The sequence below is a fragment of the Vicugna pacos genome, chromosome 14 (assembly GCF_048564905.1).
Source record: "Vicugna pacos chromosome 14, VicPac4, whole genome shotgun sequence".
Lineage (NCBI taxonomy): Eukaryota > Metazoa > Chordata > Mammalia > Artiodactyla > Camelidae > Vicugna > Vicugna pacos.
Genome location: NC_133000.1, coordinates 7585553 through 7608146, shown reverse-complemented (window position 1 = coordinate 7608146; position 22594 = coordinate 7585553). Strand labels below are relative to the sequence as shown.

The window sequence follows — 22594 nt, the reverse complement described above, 5'->3', positions numbered from 1 at the left end:
AATAAAACTTGTTCAAAGCTCTAATCAAGAAAGGAACTGTGTCATAATGGATATGGCACTACAGGCACTGCAGACAAACAAGCCTGTATTCAAATCTTCACTCTGTTTCTTGCTAGTTATATGACCTAGAACCATTCAGCTCAAGTAAACATTAGATTCCTCATTTGGAAGATTAGGGTAATTCCCACACTTCACTGAATTGTTACAAGGTTTAAATGAGATAACATAATAAGTGCATATTCTGTAAATGGTAGTTATATACAGTTTATACATATACATATACCTCCAAACTCTGATCTCTGACCTGGATAGGAGAGTCATAGCTCCATTCCAAAGGGAAATTCATGCCCTAGACTCCCTTAAAAATTAAGAAGTTAGTTCTAAACAGTAAAGTTTCTTACCCTTGCCGAAGAGCATAACTGTTAACAAAATGCTGGTATGTTTCAATTATCATTTAAGTAATGTTTTCGTCCCATGTATCAGATTTCTAGAACTAAGTTCACATGAACAGGAAGGAATAACAAAAAGTGTACCTGAGCTTCTAAAAACTAGCTCTGTCCACAGTCTCTTTCTGCGGAAAAGCACCATAAGTAACTCTTCAACATAAAGACGCGTGGTACCCTAACCACTAACCAGACCAATGAGGCAGAGGTAAAACCGATCACCAGTGACTATGGCAATGCCAGGACCAACTATCAGATATGCTCTCCAGTAACGTGGAGGAAAGATGTACATAGTGAAGCAAGCAGGGATCCATAAACAATAAAGATTTATTATTATAGAATTTTGAACAATAACTAACCACTATTAGAGATCTCCAGGTCAACAGCACAATTTCCAATTCTTGGAAATACCAGGACAAAGACATGCGCACACACACAAACACACTGCTGTCAGGATGCTTATTCTGTGCTTCCCTGCTTCCCTGCATCAAATAAAGTACTATTTCTGAAAATTTTCAATCCAATATGCATAATCACAGAAAGAAGTAAAGAGTGCTATGGACAATCCTTTGGAATTTCCCAATGGACCTTAAATTCACATGAATTGTTTATTCTGTGCCATAATATGCCAAGGAACTGTTTTATTGTAAAACCATTGTCATTAAAATCTTTAAGCAAACTGATACTTCAAAAAGAAATGTCATGTTCACTCCACTAAATTTTCTGATCTTCTATAATTTTTCATTAATCTAAAATACCAATCAATGCTTCTCGTGGGAAATAAGAATCTAAACTGAACAGTATAGATTTAAGATAACCTAGACATTATTTTCTCAAAACTTAAAAGATTCAAACTACATATAAATCAAGAAACAGTAAGTTACTTTTCTATCTTCCAGAGTATCTATCAGAATAAACTCAACTCACGATCTGATGTGTGGGAAATCCTCTTCAATTTTGCTTCCTGTGTTTTTGAAAATCTGGAGTGCAGCTTCTGCTACTTTTTCATCATCCATTTTCAGACAAGCCAGGAGAGACTCAAATGTTTCAGCAGAATGAAACGAGATGGGATGTGTAAATGAGAGTACCTAAAAAATTAGTCATTAAAAAATTGATCTGTAAATCCTTTTCACCTTTATAATATAAATCTACAATATTACATATTAGAAATACAAATCAAAATACAAAAATAATTATGCTAAAAAATAAGAGCACTATAAATAAAATTTAAAACTTACTCAAATATATAACAGAAATGTTCTTGTGTAGGAAAACTGCACAATTTAAAGAAACTCTTTCTTCAAAATTAAATTACACATTATTATAATTCTATTCAGAACAATTTGGATTTGGTTAATTTTGAGGGGGGACTGGAGGGAAATGAGGGTAGGAGAAAAGTAAAATAAGAAGATAGAATTTAACAAAATAACTCTTTTTCTAAATAAAGGTCATTAAAAGAGATTACCTAACAACATTTTTTGAAGAAAATAATCTAGGGAAGGAACAGGGTAAAACACCAAATAGCAAAAAGATATTATAAGGTTACAATAATCAAATCAACATGGTACTAACATTACAAGAAACATAAAAAAGAAAAAAGAAAGCAATAAATAGACCCTAGCATATATAAGAATTTAATATTATACAGAGTGTAACAAATTATAAAGAAGCCAACAAAAAAACTGAGAATGGATGGGATTTTTAGTAAATAGTTTTGGTAAAAGTGGGTAGCTACTTGGAGGAAATCAAATTAGACTCACCCTCACAATACACATTTTTAAAATAAATTTTACAGGGGTATGTTTCAGACTTAAAAGTCAACTTTGTGAAGACAGGTACCTTAAACAGAATTATACAGAATACGATTTCTTGGTAAAGGAATTTGACAAATATTATCTCTTCAAGAACTATGAAATGGTCATTCTCTTTGACCCAATAATGCCTTTCTAGAATTACAAAAAAAAAAAAAAAAGACAAGAGATCGTAGATATATTTATTTTTAGCAGTGATTATAAGAATAAAATTAGAAAAATCTAAATATCCAACAAGAGGAAAATAGGAACAATATGATACCCCAAAACTGAACTAATCACTATTCCAAAAAATGATTATTATTATTTTTACTATGAGCCAGACATTGTGCTAAGACATTAAGTTCATGATTTAATTTAGTCCTTGTACAGTAAGTACTATTATTATCTGCATTACAGATGAGTTAGCAGAGGCAATTAACTTGCCCCAAAGCACACATCTAGTAAATGACAGCCAAAAATCAGGTCTGTTTTCTGACACTGAAAAATACTGTCTTAAAAAAATTAAAACACTGAGAAAAATGCTTATAATTTATTACAGGAAAATAGTCAAGATACAAAATTGTACATTCAGTCTAATCTCAACTATATAAATATGTATATTTTTATAAAGATTAAAAGCAAACAAAAGAAATGTTTATGTATGATGCCTTATAAATATTTTCTTCTTTATGATTTTATATTTTCTAAATTAGTAACAATTAACTGATATTTTTGCAATCAGTAAAAGGTGGTAGTATATTTTAGCTACGTAACACATAAAATGGACATTAAAAAAATTTGGCTCCTTCTGTGGTAGAGCTAGCACTTTCTTTACTCACTAACGGAACCTTCAAAAATTCTTAACATAATCAATACTACGCTATGGTACACAATTTAAACCTGAAAGTATTTAGCTTACATGTTAGAATAAATATGCAATTTCAAAATTACCTAAAAGCAATTAAGAAAATTTTACTTTAGGTTCTATAAACTTAAGAAACAAATCCTCAGGATAAAAAATATGAACTATATATGTTTAACACTTGTCTAATGGGGAAGTTAATTTGACCTAAAGCATATTTACCTTAAGTAGTTCAAGACCTGCTCTGATGGCTTGATCAGTTGGAACACCTTCATCTTCATCATCTGCTGTTCCATCTATTGATTTGTTCACTTGCTTTATAAGAGCACTGAAGTGTGACAAAAAATTTTTTTTTCATTTTTTAAGTGTATTTTATCAGCAATGTTTAAGAAAAATAATCCTGAATATTTTCTATATAGACTACATCTAAAGCATATACAAATTTGATAAAGCTGTTTCCCAACCATTATGGCCAAACAAAAAGCTGTAATAAATATTTCAAGATACTTCTTTTTTGAAAAAGAATTTTCCTTTGTCCATTCACATGAGGTCAAAATGTTATTTGATTTGCTGTTTATTAATGCTATATTTTATTCCTGTATTTTTCACAGAAGGCCTATGTCCAAATATGTGAATGATAATAGATGTTTTCTAGCTACCTAAAATTCATTATTGCTCCAGTAACTAGAACCATGAATACTGAAACAAAGAATAAACAGCAACAATAAGCACTTTCAAGCCATTAACCAAAATTACCATGGGTCAGGCACTGTTATAAGAGCCAGAAAAGCCTGCTCCTGAAAGATGTAAAAGTACCAGGCAACAGACAGATAATAAATCCTCACTAGAACATTAGAAAAGATGAAAAAGGAAACACAGTGTTTTGAAACTTTATTCTTAAAACAAGCTTATGTGATTTTTAAAATAAATATTTATAATGCACTGTCAATTATCTAAAGTAATCTTCACCCTGATAGGTTTTTTTTTTAACAAAAAAACAAGTAACAAACACCAGGTTAGAGACATATTATATACCAAAATATAAGAAAATTCAATTATTCAATGTTCCTCAAAATGTTTAATGGATCTATGTTCCTACAAAAGTACTATGTACTCAAATTTAAGGTCAAGCTCAGAGTCGAATGTATCTTGTCTCCCTTGCAGGGTCCTCTTAAATTTATCATTCCCTTAACAGTTAATATCTTTAAGGATGCTTTCTTTCCTTTTACACCTATTTTCCATGATTAACTGATTCTCATAGTTCAAACTATCCCAAATAAAAATCTTCAGCCTGAATCCTCTTCCCATAATTTCAGCAGCCCCAAGATTTTTTACTTAGTGTACTGCAGGAATGAAAAATAATATATATCCAAAATTAAACTCATTATTTTCTTTTATGAATAAGAGCATGAACCTCTCAGTCTAGTGAGAGAAGGCCAAAGGCCAAGAGTAAGTAAACAAATACATAAAAAAGATTATCAAGGAACAATTAGGACTTGAAAGAAGGCTAAGACAAGAAGTGAGGTTTGTTAGCCAGAGTAGTCAGGAAAGGCATTTCTGAAGAGGTACAATTGAGCAAATAACCAAAGAACAAGAGATAAACATAAAAAAATCTGTGAAAAAAGCATCAACCTGGAAAATCTAAGACATTCAATTGAAAAACTATTACAAAATACTAAGAGTTCAATGAGGTGACACCAACAAAATACTAAAAATCAACAGTACTTTTCTGTATCAGTCAAAGCCAACTAAAAAAAATACAGGGGACGAGGGGAATCTATTTACAAGTTGTCAAAAAATATAAAATAATTAGGAACAGAATCTGCATATAAATTCTAAAATTATATAAAGGGAGTATAGAGATTCGAAAAAAATCAAGACAAGTATTTGTATAAGACGGAAACAGTATTATACAAATAGCATTTTTCACTAAATCTATAAGTATCTCAGAGGAACACAACTTGGTGCGGGACAAGATTCAAAAGATGCATTCTATAACTCATCTGGAAAAATTAATTAATGTTTGGGACAGCCAGTAAGTTTTAGGGGAGCTAGGATGAAATAACTTTCTCAATGAGATAAAAATTATCATAAAACCCTCAAAAGAGAAAGGAACAAAAGCAAAAATCCAGTAGAGCCCAAATATTAAAAAAATTTATGCTATCACAAGGGAATATCCTAAATCAAATGGGAAGGAATCAATTTTTCAATAAATGGAGTTGATAGAACTAGCAACAGGCTTTTAAAAAAGGATGGATCTCTACCTCCACATTACACTGAAATGATTTCCAGACCAATTAAAGATTAAATGTTAAAAAAAAAAACACCAAATATGATATAAAAGGCAGAACAAAATCATCAAGGAAACAAATGATAGATTTTATAATTTACTATTTATTAAGGTCAAGCCTAAATTTAAAAGGCAATCAAAGTGCTTAATAGTCTTATTTTATAAAGTATTCATTAAATAAGAAAAAGACAATTCCTCCAAGCCCCTCACAGAAAAATAAAAATGCAATTAGCCAAAAACCATGGAAAAAAAATGTTTAACTTTATTCACAATACCCTTTTTTTTTAACCAGTACCATCTATCTACAAAATGGCAAAGACTGAAAAGGTTAACAGCTACTATCAGGAAGTGTTAGGTGAACTGGACACTCACTGACCACTGATGGGGACTAAGAGTGGAATCTTTCTGGAGGCCCATTATACAGTGTAGTGGTTAACCAAGAAGGTGCTGGAGCTAGACTTTCTCAGTTTCAATGCCACCAGCTACCTCCCAGCAGTGGGAAACATACTCGGCATCTGCGTAACTCACTGTCCCTTACCCATAAAATGGAAATAATAGTATTTCTTGCCTCATAAAGTTCAGAAGTAAATGAGTTAAAACACATAAAATATTTAGAATCATCCCAGGCACATTATAAGCACCAACAGCTACTACCTGTTATTATTATTTATGTTTAAACATATCTTCTATATCACCACTGGCTAAAGTCAAAGACCTGCTTTGGTCCTCTGTCTCTGTTCATAATATGTATTATTTCTGGAAACTTTATCTTAACTTTCAAACATACTACAATAAACAGATTTTCTTATCCTTCTGTAATTTTTCTATTGTTAAAAAAAAAATTCCAAGGTTCTGTCCATGATCTTTTGATCTTTCTACACAATCTTGCTCCGGGAACTAACCTATTCTCACAGTTTCACATTAAATTCAATTTGCCTTGATTAAAAAAAAAAATTGTCATGTCCAAATAAGAAGCATGCCCTTTCTCACCAGCTCCCTTCCTTCATTTCAAGGTATTATCATTCTCTTCATCATCTGGACTTCACACCGTATACTTCTGACTCCTCCTCCTTTTTATTCCCCATTTCTAGTAAGATGACCCATTTTTTTAGGTTTTTCTTTTAAAACCTTCCTCAAATATGTTCTTTCCTTTCCATCCTACCACTAACATCCATAGGCAGTTACTAGTCTCTCTGTCCTACTTCCCTCCTTCTATCCATCACCAATCATTCCAAGTTCTCAACACACCAAACAACAAACTAAAAGCTCTAAAAAGTTAGATCTTAAAGGCTTTCCACAACATGATCCTGAAGGCTTTTTAGGACCATCTCATAACACTTTTATACTTCTCCATACTGTAGTTTAAATAGATGGCAGTCATTTTCTTTCTTTTTTAACTGAAGTACAGTAGGTACAATGTGTCAATTTCTGGTGTACAGCACAATGCCTCAGTCATGCATATACATACATTTATTCGTTTTCATATTCTTTTTTCAAGATACTGAATATAGTTCCCTGTGTTATACAGAAGAAATCTGTTTTTTTTAATCCATATATTTTTATATATAGTGGCTAACATCCGCAAATCTCAAACTCCCAAATTTATTTTCTAAATATCCCTGTTCTTTCCTATCCAGTTAGTTTGGATTATATTAATCTCAATATCTAGAATATCTCATTTCTGTAGAAACAAAATCTTAGCCATTCTTCCTCTCAGGTCAAATACCACCACCTTAGAGAAATCGTCTTTCAGTCCTCTGAACACTATCTGCACCAACTTTATGGAATCATAATATAATCCTGATTAAAACTTTCCTACCTAGAGGAAGCTGATGAAAAGCAGAAACTATGCTTTGCCAATTCCTAACCAGCATTACTTTAAACATTAAAGGCATGGGATTATTTACTGAATGAATGAATTTCGGTCTGATTCAGATACTTCCTTGGACTAATATGGAGGGTCCCAGTTGTCTCTTTTGTTTTATTTTTCAAACTGAAGAACTCCTTTAAGTGAAAAATGATGCAAGAGGAGTCCAAAGTGATGAATAGGTATCCAAAGTAGGGTCCCCATACTCAGGGGCAGAGGGGTCCACAGGCCAAAAACTACACCTTATGCCCTCCTCAGAATAAAAAAAAAATCCCCAAAGTGGCTTCACTGAGGACAGAGTGTACCATTAGTATTATTTATTTTAGATTCTAATATATATCACTGAAAGATACTACTGATCGCTCATAATCAGTATGCTATATGTATTTTATAAGTGCTTTACTTTTTTCAACCAGTTGAAACATTTTAAGAAATGTGAAAAGAAAAAGAAAAAGAAAAGAAGGAAAGCACTTTTCACACTTTACAAAAGGGAGTACAGACATAAAAAGAAAGTATTTTCCAAGATGTCATAGTCAGATGATATCAAACCTCAAATTTTAAATGAAGGTTGTTTTAAAAATAACATTTTCAGTGCTTTAGATACACTGCTTTACAACATGTTGACCCAGTTTTCTTTTCTTGAGGGTAGAAATGCAATTGGTTTCTATTAGCTAACCCATGCAAGCTAACTAAAAAGAAGAATTCCTAGTATCCTACTAACAGATAAAAGCTAGGCTTGGATTGACAACTTTTTACCCAAATTGAAGAAGTACATAAAATTAAAATAAATAACAGGAAAAACTAAATACATACAGATTTATACAGATGAGTGTGTGTATATACACAAAGATATGTATGAATAGCTGTATATACAGATGAGTGCATAGCCATTATGTAAATAAATAAATCTATACAGATGAGTGCTTTCTATACAGTAGATACTCAATAATGAGTGACTAAGTGAGGCATGAATGAATGAACAGTAATGGAAATTCAATATTTTAATATAGAAATACCTGATAGATTCAGTATCTATATGCACAGGTGCTATCCTCTCCAAGAGAAACTTGATCATTTCCAGAAAAGGATTTGTAGGCTGTTTGGGGTTGCCCAACTTCTTAGTTATTTCACGCTGTAATACAGATTTTTAAAATATTTTAAAAGTATGTTTAAGTAATTAATTACATTTAAATGTTAAGAATCTATAATAATTAAAACCATGTAGTATTGGTGCTATAATAAACAAATCTATAGGAATTGAACAAGTCTGGAAAACAGATTTAAGAATTTAGCATATTGAGAAAGGTAACATTTCAAGTAATAGGAAAAAGAGAGATTATTCAATATATTGAACATATTGAATGTTGAATATTATTTCAAATTTCAGCAAAATTTCAAACAAATTTCAGCAAATAAAAGTACCAGGGGAGCTTATTAAAACTACAGATTGCTAGGTCTCATTGTGAAGATTCTCATTTGGTAAATCTGGGCTGGAGCCAAGAATCATCTTTTTTTTTTTTAAAGGCTCTAGGAAGATACATGGGCAATGGATTAAGAGATACTGACATTAGTAAACAGTCTCATTGACCTGCAGTAGAATGGGATCTCATAAGCAGGACTCTAAAGGTAAAAACCATGAGGAGGCTCAGAGATAATAAAACTATGGTATGTAAAGGACATCGTAAACAAAATGAAAAGGGTAAGCTACAACTGATAGAAAATTATCTGCAGCTTAACATACAATACCACGACAAACTGACAAATCAATAAGATAAAGATAAACTGTCCAGAAAAACAGGCAAACATGAAAAATACCACTTACGAAAGAAATATAAATGGCTAATACACCCAAGCAGAAAAATGGTCAGACAACCAGCAACCAGTTTTACAGATCCTACCAAAATAACTAAGTTTTGCTTGAGTTTTGCTTATTTCCAACAATGGTACTGGCCAATACTGAATTTATCCTAAAGAAATGAAATCAAGACTGCAAAGTTATTTAGCTGTAAAGATATTAAAGTATTCTTTATATTAATCAAAAACTGGGAAAAAATTTAAATGTGTAACACAAGAGGACTCTTCAATAAATTATGATATATATATTCAATGGTGTGCTATGTTGCTATTAAATACAATACTATAAAAGACAAATTAATAGAAAAAGGTAAAATGTACAAAGCTGTATGTATAATATAATCCTATTTTGGCAGGACATACACCATGATATTAACAAACAATTGTCTCGATAGAGGAATTACAGTTTAACTGTACTGTTATTTTTGTGATATTATCTAAATTTTATATAATAAATACGTATTATTTTACCAAAGGAGACACAAAAAGATTTGGGAGTTTCTTCAAACAGTAGCTCTTTTAAAATTTCTTTCCTTACCACACAACCTTCAGCCTGCTTGCAGGAACATGTTGGACTGACAAGTACTTCTAACTGTTTTCTTATTTTCTCATCATCTTCTAACACCTGTGTGAATTTCTTCATGAAATCCTGCGCCTTACCAGGATCTGGCAAATTTCCTTAAATTAAATCAAAATTCAATAAAAATATAATTTTAGAAATTTCTCAAAATAATAAAAAGTCAGTATATTTTATCCTTTTTATCACTTTGATGAATAATCCTAACTTATAAATTCAGTTTAATTCAATAAAATAAAAATTGTGGAGCACCTTCAATATTAAATTTTCACAAATAGAAATGTTTCCTAGAAACATAAAATCATATCACTGTGAAGGACCATCTATGCAGGGAAAGACTGAAATGGCTATTTCTAAATCACTTCTTATAATATCTAATGGCATTAAATGTCAGTCTGAATAATACCAATTTTATTACTCTCCCCTTGAGCTTGCTGCATACATTGTTGTCTTGTAATTCATAGCAAGAGATCAATAAGTTTTACCTTTAAGAAACATTTTCCTGTACTGCATTGTTTATTGTTAAACCAGCCAGAGATGATTCACACACACATGCATGCTGAGCAGCATGTTCCAGGTGTTACTGCTGCATTTGCCAATACTGCTTGCGTGAGAAAGGATGAGTCCTTATAGGATCAGAAATGATCTTTACACTACTCTCCTAATATATCACATATCACAACACTTAACAAAAGCTAATGAAATATTCATTCTAGCATCTTTTTTTCTGGTTACTCACAACTGTGATGGAGAAACTAACTGGCAGAATACTTCCAATAACTGAAATTGTAATATAGAACTATGGACTGTAATAAAAGTAGTAGAAATTTGTTGAATCTTAAATTATGAACCCAGTAAATGCCATTTTCAAATTCATATGCAACTTTGAAATTCCATTTTAAGTCTTGGCTAGATCACTGTAGTAAGAAAAATTTCCCTTCTAACTACTTGACCGTTTAACCTTTCCATATTTTTGTAATACAAAAATTCTATTGTTCTGTTTGCAAACAGTTTGGAAAATGTCACTTTACAGCCCCTCCATAATGTATATGCATCATATTAAAGGTTACAATAAAGCCTATCATTTCAGAAACAAAACAAAAAGAAAGTGAAATGGGGGTGGAGGAAGGGAGAAGAAAAGGGGGAGAAGAAGGAAGATAAAAGGAGGGGAGAGAGACAGAGAGACAGAAAGGGAGGGAGGGAAAAACAACAAAACTCTTCAATTCAGGATTCTACAAATCTCCCTGACCATGGAACCCTTTTTTCTAACAAAACTATTAACACCTGCAGGATACTAGCATTCCTCAGAACAGAATTTGGGAAATAACTGCACTTACTGGAAAAAAAATGGATAGGGGGTTAAAAATAGAAAACAGGAGATTATCACCTTTAGGGGATAATGTCCACAGCCAAACAACCAAGGAAATAGTTATTTTAAAAAAGCAATAGCATAAAATCATTTGCTTTAAGTTATCCAAAGGGACTGAAAACTAATTTATGTTAAACTGCCCAGGACTAAAAGATATTTGGGTCTGAAATTCCTACTCATGCTAATAAATCTTCTATCACCTAGTCTAAAACCCAATGAATTAGGCTACTCTTCTCTCCAGCGTCTCAGCATTACTTCCACACACATCTTGCAGTATTTGTGAACATCTCAGAAATCCATCTAAGATCTCTTCATTACTACGGAGTGGAAGGTCAACAGAAGATTTCTCCAGGCGTTCCTGTTTTTCCATCCATATGCTAACCGCAGTGATCTCTGAGGTCAGAAGAAAGCAAATGCCCTGCAAAAACAGCTAATCTTCCCTATTCCTGCGCTGAACAAAGGAGATGGGCTACACAATCTTCCAGTATTCATTGTTAAAGGCAATTAAATTAACATTTTATTTGAAATTACTAAAAGTAAAAAAGCAAATTAGCTTTTTTTCCCAAAGGAGCTCTTTTGTAGTTACTAGGTATATCCTTCACTATAAATTTCAGCTTAGAATGAAATTAGCTTCAAATAAATTCACATTAGAGCAAAGCGACACCAAAGAACTGACTGTTTAAACAGCAAGTTTATGCAGTAACTTGAATGAATTCTCAAAAATAAATTTATATAATAAATACTTTCTCTAGCTCTTGCTCATTTCAATACACAAAAGAAAATACTGTGTCATATGCAAAATAAATGAAAATCAGAAAAAAAAGAAAAGCTGAGTATGTGGGAAAAATCAATCAAGAACACTTGAATCTTTTCTATACTATCACAGCCTAAAATGCAACTCCATGAAACACTTTACATTATCAGAAAGAAACGTTTCAAATAAACCTTAAATTTTACATATAATAATTAAAATAACTTACTTGTAATAACCATCACTTTTGAAAATATTGCCTTGACACTGGCATCTGTCTGTAAATCACACAAAAAAATGCAAAATTAAAATTTACTAACAACAATCTTCATTATATTATTCAGAAAATTAGGTAAGCACAACCTACTAACCCAAGGCCTGCACCCTGACCACCATTATATGCTCCTTCTTTAGCCATGTTTCAACTCCAGATAAACTGAATGAAAGGTGCAAGTGAAATCATACTGCACTGTTGTCCCCTCTTCTCTCATCTTGTTTTGTCAGCCTCCAAAACAAAAAACAGACTGATGCACCAACCTTTCCGGACAGGGAGATATTTTGTTTTTCTTAAGTACTCAAAGAACAGGGCAATTAAGTTTAAAAAAAGGAAACGGTTCTCACGTTTTTAGCCTTATTTCAAACAAAAAGTTGACATTTAACACAATTCTGATTGAACTGAGGTATTTCTAAAATTGTTACGCCTGAGGATTATAAGGCACAGTCAGGAAGCCTATGTGGAAGATTGGATGAAGGCAATTAAGATGCCACTGACTTGTACAAAAGATTTTTCCAAGAGTGCTAGTTATTTGCTACTATTTCAGTTAATGAATGTGTTCACCACATGGTGCTGCATGTAATACACTTTGTACAAAGTCATATGTATAAAAGATGTTTCTAAGAATGCCAGTTATTCATTCCATCAGGTTAGTGATATTTAGAATAAAAAAGATAGCAATGAGCAACTCGGTAAAATATTGAGCTAGAAAAACATCGGGATGAAGGCAACAAATCAAAACACAAACAAATAAACTAATAAACCAACCCTACTGAGGAGGAGCTTGCTGAGGGGAAGTAAGAGATAAAGAATAACAGAGTACAAGATCTAATTCCCAAATATTTAGAACTTAAAAGTATTTGAACAGATCTGTCTAGAAACGTAAGATTTCTACTGCTATTGTTTAATTTGGGGGGAAAGAGGTGGTGCTGGGCTTTTAAGAAATTGATCCACATGAAAAACATCATACAAGGTACAACATTGCAAATTACAAAGTCATTTTGAGAGGCACTGAGCAAATCAACACAGTTAAATGAAGCAGAAGGGCTACACTGCTGAGTTAAGAAAGAATAAAAACAATCTTAATTACAAAGAATAATGAAGTCAAAGAAACATACATTGGTTATTCAGTATCTAAGAGTTTTTCCGATAAAATGGAATTATAAACACCCAAGAGTTAAACATAGCTTTGTATTTTTTTCTAACTTACACTCTACAATATACAATATCTACTATAATTCTCAGTATAAAATGAATATTAAGTAATAAGAGACTAACTAATTCTCCTTTCACTAAAGTTCCACTTTAGAGTCCTATCTTCCTCCATTCTTTCTCTTCTTCAACCCCACCACATATGAATGAGAATTCCCTATTTAATTTGGATGACTTCGTAATTATTTTAAGACAATTTAAAGAAAAATTCCACAAAGTAGAAGGGAACTAAACATTCTAATTGAATTAAGACTGTATTTTATCTCACGTACAACTGTACAGGAAAGTCATAAGACCTCCCAAGTTTTATCAACAAGTAAGGGGAAGAAGCTCCCACTAAATAAATTTTACAAGGACAGTGAGAGTCAAAAACAAAGTAATTTTTTATGACAAATGCATACTTCATACTGTTCAACGTATGCCCTTATACACTTAACATGCTACCTGGCTACTATTAAGAATTCAACAATGCCTAAAATCAGGATTAATTTTATATACATGCATAAGAACATCTTACATTTTTAATTAACACTTTTGCAACTTTACAAAAAGGAAGTAAATTAATACAGCTCTAGCTAGCAAACAAGGGCACTTCATCCATAGCTTATTATTAACTAAAACACCCTAATTGATTGCATTATAACATTGACTGAAACATGTTTATTGGCTGAAACATACTAATTTAACTGGGATTTTCCAATTTCCCTCCTTGGCAGAGAAAGTACTGAAACAGAACCACTAAAATTAGTTTAAGTCATAGGCTATAAGGAAAAACTTAGTCTAGCAGGTTAAATATACTCAATAATCATAGAAGGTTAAATTATGTTTAATAAGCCATAAACAAAGAGGTTATTGTAGCCTATAAAACAAAAATACTATTCAGTTATAAGCTTCAATTTGGCAAACAAGTGGTGTGAAATGCCTTATTACTTGTGACTTAGAGGTTTAAAAAAAAGTGAGATGGTCACTATAAATCAAACAGCTAGCGTTAGCTCACTGATTTTTAGGGCAAATGGCCAAATTTACATCTAGGAAAATCAGAAATTTTCTCCCCTTAGATGAAATAATTCCACTCTATTGATCTTCGTCCTATGAACAAGAGGTATATTGGGGCAGGGGCTGGTGGGGGGGGTCTACTATGCACTGAATAAGAAAAAAAATAACACCATATTGTTTCCCCTGATGCAGTTTAAAATACGTTGTTTTTATACTATATCTTTTATAGGCCTATATATAACATTCTCAAACCACACCAAGTGGATGAATAACCATCAATTATAATTATGAAGACCAGTAAGTAGTACATTAAAATTACCGTAACATTAACTGTGAGTAAAAATATCAAGATATTTAACTATAATTACATGATACTAAAACTTTCTATAACCACAAGACTATACAGAGATGATGGGAGCACTTTAATGTGGCAACATGAAGTGTAATTTTACTCTATTCTATATGCTTTCAATGATGCTGAGTTACTGTTTTGGCTTTATTTAATTTCAAAGTTATCCAAAAAACCTTAATTCTAAATACACAAAAGTACATTCTCTTTCCTGCTGGATATTACCTTCTGTAGATACACTAAATTTAAATTTTTCTATGTAATAAGTTTCTTTAAAATTTCAGGGTTCTAAGTTAGAGACCACAGGTTCTAGAGTCAGAATTGTTCTACATAGAAATACCCATTTAACACATAGCAGCAATGGTGAAGAGTAACTAAAATACATGTGTTTTACAGAACTTATCAAAGGAAAACTTCTCATTAAATTTAACTTACTTTAGGTTGCTTAATTAAGTCAAGCAAATCCTTTACTTGATGTCTGAGCAGATTTTGACATTTCCACATTTCATTTAATGCTCTGAAAAACACAAACACATAAATTTAAATAACAAAATAGGATAAGAACCCTTCCAGAATATTCCAACTATATTAATTTTTTTAAAGTTCAAATTACAAAAAGAGATGACAGACATGAGGTGAAATTTATAGGACTAGGACTAGCAACTGATGATGTATGAAGAAAAAAGAGGAGTCAAATATAAGAAATAAAAACATTTGAGGAGACAGCTATATCAAAAGAAATAGTGGTGTTTTTTTTTTTTCTTTTGTACAAAAATAGGGAGGATCTATCATTAACTGAAACATGTTTGTAGACAAGGGCATAGCAATTAACTGCAGAGATTAAACAATATTTAATGGAGTAAGGTCCTGTACGAGGCAGGATGAAAAGGAATCAAAGACACAAAGAGAAAAGGGTTAGTTAGCCATGAGAATGAGGATGCTTTTTCCTAAAACAGAAATATAATTTTAAGTAACAGATGTAATATTATATACTTTCATTTACAAGTAATATTTATTTATAAATTATATAAGTGAATATTCTTCTTATATCCCGAAATTTTGATGTCCTTATAGTATTTTTATTGTTCTTTGGCAGGTATTTAAATCTAAAATGAAATTATACAGGTACTCAAGAAAAATATACATAAAACAGAGAGCAGTTAATGCTACTGAAATATTGTTACAGAAAATCAGAACCAATCACATTTTAATTTTAAAAAGGAAATTCCCCCAAACCAGATAATACTTCTCCTTCTTTTGTTTTCAATTATCTATACTTCTGTTAACCTCCATTATCACACATATGAAGCACTACCAAAAAACACTAATATAATGCAGAAGCATACAAAACCACTCTTCCTCTTTTGATACATAAGGCAACTGTTTAATATTTTAATTCTCTTCAACAGTACATTTTTAAAACACCTTTGCATTTTTTAAAAGAGATAAATTAGTTTAAATCTGGACACAAATTCTTTTAAGGTAGTCACTCCAAAATGGTACTGACAAACCAAGAGTATTGCATTTTCATCTTTAAATAGCTGTACCTTACTGTTTTCAAGTTACTAAAGTTCCATAAAAAGTTTAACTAGCAATCTTTAAGAATATTAACATTAAAAGAAAAATGACCATTATCCAGAGGACTGTAAAAATCTAACAGCTAAGAGTCATGTAATTAATACAGTAATTTTCAAAGAAATAGAATAGCCATCTTTGAAATTCCTTCTGAACTTCAAAGTCAGTGAATTCTCTCTCTACCTATACCTTCTATCACAATTTACAACTTCTGAAAAGGCCTGGATTTTGAAACTTGCCTTCACTTAACATAAAGCAGAAATTATCCTACCTATTAAAGTTATTTACTAATTTAAAGATGAAATCTCAAGCAATTCTAAAGCTCACTATAAACTATTACGGTTATAGCTTAAATCAAAAAGTGACCATCACTGACTAAAAATTTGTAGTATATAACATATTTAGGGTGAGCATATCTCAAGTATTTTAATTAAATTATATTAAGCAGCAAAGGCAATGTGTCCTTACATTCTGCCCTTCTAAACAGTACTTGAGGGGAAAAAAAAAGTCATACTAGTAGAAGCAATATTACTATAGTAGGAAGACAAATATCCATTTATTTAATATTAGCCTGAATTCCAGCTCTGTCACTAAATAAACATGAAAAATCTGGTTAGAGCCTGGATATTTTTACATTTGCTAACTGACATTTTAAGTAGACAACCAGTTCCCTCACTAGGGCTTCTCCTTGTTTGTACCAACATACCACAGGTTTACGCCAATTCAAAGAAAAAGACAACTGTCACTGGGCTGCACTCAGAAACCTGTCCCAATGTTGAAGAAAACCTTTCCTCCACCCTTCTGCTCCCAACTGGCAAAGTACCCATCAGACTCAGCAGTACAGAACTGTGCAGATGAGAGCCTGCTCAATGAAAGAGAAGATCACAACCAGGACACCTGATACTACTACCTACTCTTGCCGCTAACAGCTGTTCTGGGAAACTTGAGGGAGGTGGAAATAAACATCATGCTCAGTGAGTACTCAAGCCTTCCTCTATTCTCTTTTTTGATAATCAAGATATTTAATTAACTTAGAGACTTATCCAAAAGCTGACACACATCAAAAAGTCTAAAATATAGGAAGTATTCTGTCTTCCCCAAAAGAACATAGTCATAGAATAAAACATATAGCTCTTTAAGAAAACAACAATGAAAAAAAAAACCCTTACCAAACAAGTTCTCACCAGGAACCTGTTTGCCAAGCAGCTATTTTTAAATCCCTTTCAAACTAATTACATGGAGACAGCCTAAATGTCCATCAACGGATGACTGGATAAAGAAGATGTGGTATATTTACACAATGGACTACTACTCAGCCATAAAAACCGACAACATAATGCCATTTGCAGCAACATGGATGCTCCTGGAGAATGTCATTCTAAGTGAAGTAAGCCAGAAAGAGAAAGAAAAATACCATATGAAATCGCTCATATGTGGAATCTAAAAAAGAAAAAAAAAACAAAAACAAACAAACAAAGCATAAATACAAAACAGAAACAGACTCATAGACATAGAATACAAACTTGTGGTTGCCAAGGGGGCGGAGGGTGGGAAGGGATAGACGGGATTTCAAAATTGTAGAATAGATAAACAAGATTATACTGTATAGCACTGGGAAATATACACAAGATCTTATGCTAGCGCACAGAGAAAAAAATGTGACAAAGAATATATATATCTTCATGTATAACTGAAAAATTGTGCTGTACACTGGAATTTGACACATTGTAAATGATTATAAATTAATAAAAGTTACATTGTTAAAAAAGAAAAAAGGGAAAAAAAGGAACAAAAAAAGGAATAAAAAAAGGAAAAAAAAACTAATTAGAGGCCACAAATTCAAATGACTTTCTCGGCTAGAATAGTAATGTAAACGATTAAAGTAGGACAGCTATTATAATACAGAGTGGTGAGGACTATAGTGAAATTAGAAACTAACAAAAACATCAATATTATTAGTATTCACAAAAATGGGGGGGAAAATGAGACAAAATTTGATACACAAAAGATTGACAAAAAATAAGACACCTGATGTTTAGGAGGATGTAGAAACTTACAAAACACTAGTAAGAGTATAAATTAGAGTAATCTTACTGGGAAATAGTTTGACACCAGTTTATAATGCTGAAAATGTGCATGCTCAGCCAATCCACCCGTACCTGTAGACTAGCAATCCCAAACCCTGACTGCCCATTAGAATCTCCAGAAACACTTTCCTAAAAACTCCAATGCCCTACTACACTTCAGACAAATATGCAGCCAAAGGTGAGAACCATTCATAACCATACCTTAGAGAAACCCTTGTGTATGTATACTAAATCGAAAAATGTTCACAGTAGTACTATTTGTATTACTAAAAAAATGGAAACAACACAAATGTCCAAGCTTTCCATTGACTCATATTTCCAATGTCAAGATGATGGAATAAAATTGTGACATAATGACATAATGTAATCCAATACCACAGTGAAAATGAATGACCCACAAGTTATATATATATATATAGCATACAAGAAGCTTAGGAATGTAATAGAGTGGTGGGAAAAAAAATCACAGAAGACTATATCCACAATTATTCCATTTTCATAAAGTTCAAAAACAAGCAAAAATATATCATTTATTATTAAAGGATATAACATTATATATATACAAACATATGATGAAACAATTTCTTAAAAAGAAATGAGAAACACAAAATTAAGGCTAGTGGTTTCCTCTGGGAGGAAGGCAGGAGGATGAAAGGTAGAAGAGCTCACAAGTTGGGTGGCGGATTCACAGATATTTTTATTTTATTACTATGCCTCAAAACTTATATTTGATTTCTTTGCATGTATTAAATATTTCATAATAATAAATGTAAAGACTTTTGGAGAAAATAACCACAGATAAATGTAAAGTGAAAGTAATAAAATGTTGATAAGTATTAGGTGTATAGTTGGGTTAGTTAATTCCCAAAAGTTGGTTAAAACAAAAAATCATTTAAAAATATTATATATATCTTATAACACAATAAAAAAATCACAAAAAAAACAAAAAAACAAAAATAAATAAAAATAAAAATATTATATATATCTTACGTAATTTAACTTAAAACAAGTAAATATTCACTCACTCACCAACTATTTCTGTAGAATCAATTGCTCCACAGGTTGGAATTTACTTTCAACTTTTCCATGGCATTATTTTTCAGTGTATTTCCTATGTCACCATTTTTATTTAATTCAATCAAATGTGCTTGTCATTTAAGCGAAGATATCTAATAAAAATATTTAGTTGTATCTGCTATTTATGTTTTCTATATTCTACTTATAATTATTTTCTTCTCTTTTTCTATTTCTAGTTTTCATTAATTTTTTGCTCCTATGGGTTTGGAAGCTATACAGTCAAATTTTATTTTTTAAGGGTGACTCAAATTTTTAATACTCACACTTGATTCATGGTCTAAGTAATCAACGTGTCCATCCTCACTCTTATATGATAAAAGACCCTTAGAACATTTTACCTGCCATCTTACATGTTGTTATCTGATAGGGTCCACCCAGGCATGGGGCAGCGTGTCCCAGGGACTCTCAAGAGAGCTCATGTACTATTACAGTTGCGTATGCTGGCTAAGTTTCAGCCTACATGCTAAACTACTTTTTAATCCATACTCCCACCACTTGAAAACTTTATCCTATTCCTTCCTTCTGGATTTAACGTCCTTTTTTATTCTTTAGCAATTCTTTCAAGTACGATCTATGAGTGGTTAACTCTCATTTTTTGCTGGAAATTGTCTTTAATTCATTTTTACCCCTGAATGACAGCTGAGCTGAGTCAAGGAGTCTATACTGATTGTGATTTCAAATAGGTTGTTTCAAATGGAATATATATATATATATGAAATATATATCTATATCTGTATGTATCTATCAGTCATCCATTCTAAGGGGTCATCAATTACACCATGAAGAAAAGGATGCATTTCAATTCGTTTTACAATCAATTAAATATACTGGTAACTTATTTTACTATACTGCAGTAGAAAAAGAATGAACTTTGGAACAAAGTAGAGGTGAGTTCAAATTCTGGCTTTGTCTGTTATTGCCTATATATCTATGTGCAAGTTAATTGACCACTGTTGGATTCAGTTCATCACATGTAAAACAGGAAAAAAATACCACTTATACTAGGACTTGCCAAGCTTTTTCTGTAAAAGGCCAGATAGTAAATATTATAAGGTTTGTGGGTCATACAGTCTCTGCTGAAACTACTCAACTTTGCCACTGCAGCACAAAAGCAGTCATAGGTAACACAAATTCCTGTGCCTGAAGTACAGTGTATATCAAGAAATACACATATTTCCTCCTGCAAAGTTTTCCTCAATATATCTATGAAAGATATAAATAGCACATATAATAATACCCATGGGGGAAATTAAGTAAAAAGTGCCAAACTAGTAGGAATGAAAATTACATACAGCTCCTTAGTCTTCTAATTTCTGAATATTTAATTCCCATTAGCTGTAACTACATTTACTGGAATACTAAGGATCTACATTTTCTGAAACCTAGAGGAAATCAATCTCTAGGCTTCAATTTCCTAATCCTCAGTATGATTCAACGGGCAACGTCTCTTGCATGTCCAAAATGCCAACTCCCTACAAAGGCATTCAAAAGCATTTTTTGAATGAAACAGTCATAAAAATATATTTGTGCTTACCCTTATGCCAAACTACAACACAATGTTGAAACTGTGCAGCACACAAATATGTACACTACTGCCCTACACCATAATTCAAATCAGTATCAGGTGAAAATAAGCAAGCAGAATTTTCATATTAGCCTTTCTAATGCCTTAAGGAAAACACAAATAAAAACAAAAAGTACATCAATATTTCTTGAAACATTATTAAGATATGGAGAGAGAAAAAAATAAATCCTAAAAGATTCCATATCAACTAGTTCTGTTTTTTAAGCGCTTACAAAAATCCTGGTTAATTTCATGTTAATAGCAGTACTTCTGAAAAAATACCCAAGTATTTTATTGTGCCTGATCATTTAAAACAATGTTTGTATTACATAAATTGTTGACATTTTAAAACACAGTTGTGCTTTCTTTTCCATACAATCCAGTATACTGTAAAAGACGGAAAGAACAGGATTTGACATTGGAAACATACTTCACAGCATTTAAGTCCAGTGTGGCATACAAGTAATATAAGCATTTCATCCGTTCTGTAGTTTCCAAATTGTGGGGGACCATGTACTGAGCAAAGATCCGTTCAACAAGCAATCTACAAAAGAACATAGAGAAGATACTGAATTGATTTCTTTAAATGTATGTATTAACTGTATGTAAAATTCCAAAACACATAAAAAAGCACATTTTATAAAAGAGCTTCTTTCTGAGTGGAGATGAGATTTCCAAATCAAAGATTTCTTTCTATAAGAGTGCAAAAAACAAACAAACAAAAAAACCCCATGATGGATGCACTGTAAACAGCCTTACATCCAGCTAAGGTAACTACCTCTGCATAACCTTGGGCAAGTTATACACTAAGGACTCGATTCCCTTGTTTGAATAATAAAGGGTTAAAAACTACACCAGAACCTTCCAAGTGACAAATTCTAATCATCTATAAACTCAAACTATAAAGAAATGTTTAAGATTCTTCTGAGTTTTCATACTGACCATCATGAAAAAAGACCTGGTGAGAAATACAAAAAGGGGGAAGGGGGCAGTGCTGTAATACAAATCTCTGTGCAATGGTGCCACACACTCGAAAAGTCTAAAAAACGTCAATTTTATAAATAAATCAATAAGAAATTTCTTAGATTATATCAACCTTAAGATACTTGGTTTCTAGTTCTTATACATCTTAAAACTGTAAGATGTTCTTTTGGTTCTTCTTTTTGGTTCTTTTTTCTCATTTTCACTTGTTATAGGCACGATCATTTGGATGCCACTAAAAATTTATCAAATCAATTCAAACTGTAGGCAGGACTTAACAGGTCTATTAACTACTAATGGTTAGGTTCCATACAAGATCTAACCTTACACTGGAACAGAAAAATACAAAGATTAAATGCAGATAATGTTAAAATTAAAATAAATAAATAATTTTTCAGCCTTGAGTTGGAATTGTTTTCATATAAAATGCCTAAATCCAAAGGGTGCATATTTATTAGAATTTTATTTCAAAAATTTTTATTAAAAAAAAATGAATGTAGATCTTTATTATCTATGAAACAAAATTTAAATCATAATTACATGCATTCCTACTTTTAAATACTACTTTGTTAAAAAAAAAATTACACAAAAATGACCATAAAAGCTGTATTCATCCTTAAAAGTTATATGTACATTACTACTTCATTAATGGCTTTGGTAGGAAGAAAACCAG

General features: G+C 31.8%; 1 protein-coding gene across 6 annotated transcripts in view; it reads right to left on the bottom strand.

The window, feature by feature from the left end:
- Positions 1-22594, bottom strand: part of PDS5B (PDS5 cohesin associated factor B) — a 162446-nt gene that overhangs the window by 57127 nt on the left and 82725 nt on the right. For all 6 annotated transcript variants that reach the window (XM_072976100.1, XM_072976101.1, XM_072976104.1 and 3 more), the window contains exons 13-19: positions 21371-21484; positions 15073-15154; positions 12036-12084; positions 9648-9787; positions 8272-8387; positions 3321-3426; positions 1371-1531 (exon numbers count right to left, since the gene is read on the bottom strand). In XM_072976100.1, coding sequence (XP_072832201.1) covers positions 1371-1531; positions 3321-3426; positions 8272-8387; positions 9648-9787; positions 12036-12084; positions 15073-15154; positions 21371-21484 — 768 coding nt within the window. The remainder of the gene's footprint in view (positions 1-1370; positions 1532-3320; positions 3427-8271; positions 8388-9647; positions 9788-12035; positions 12085-15072; positions 15155-21370; positions 21485-22594) is intronic.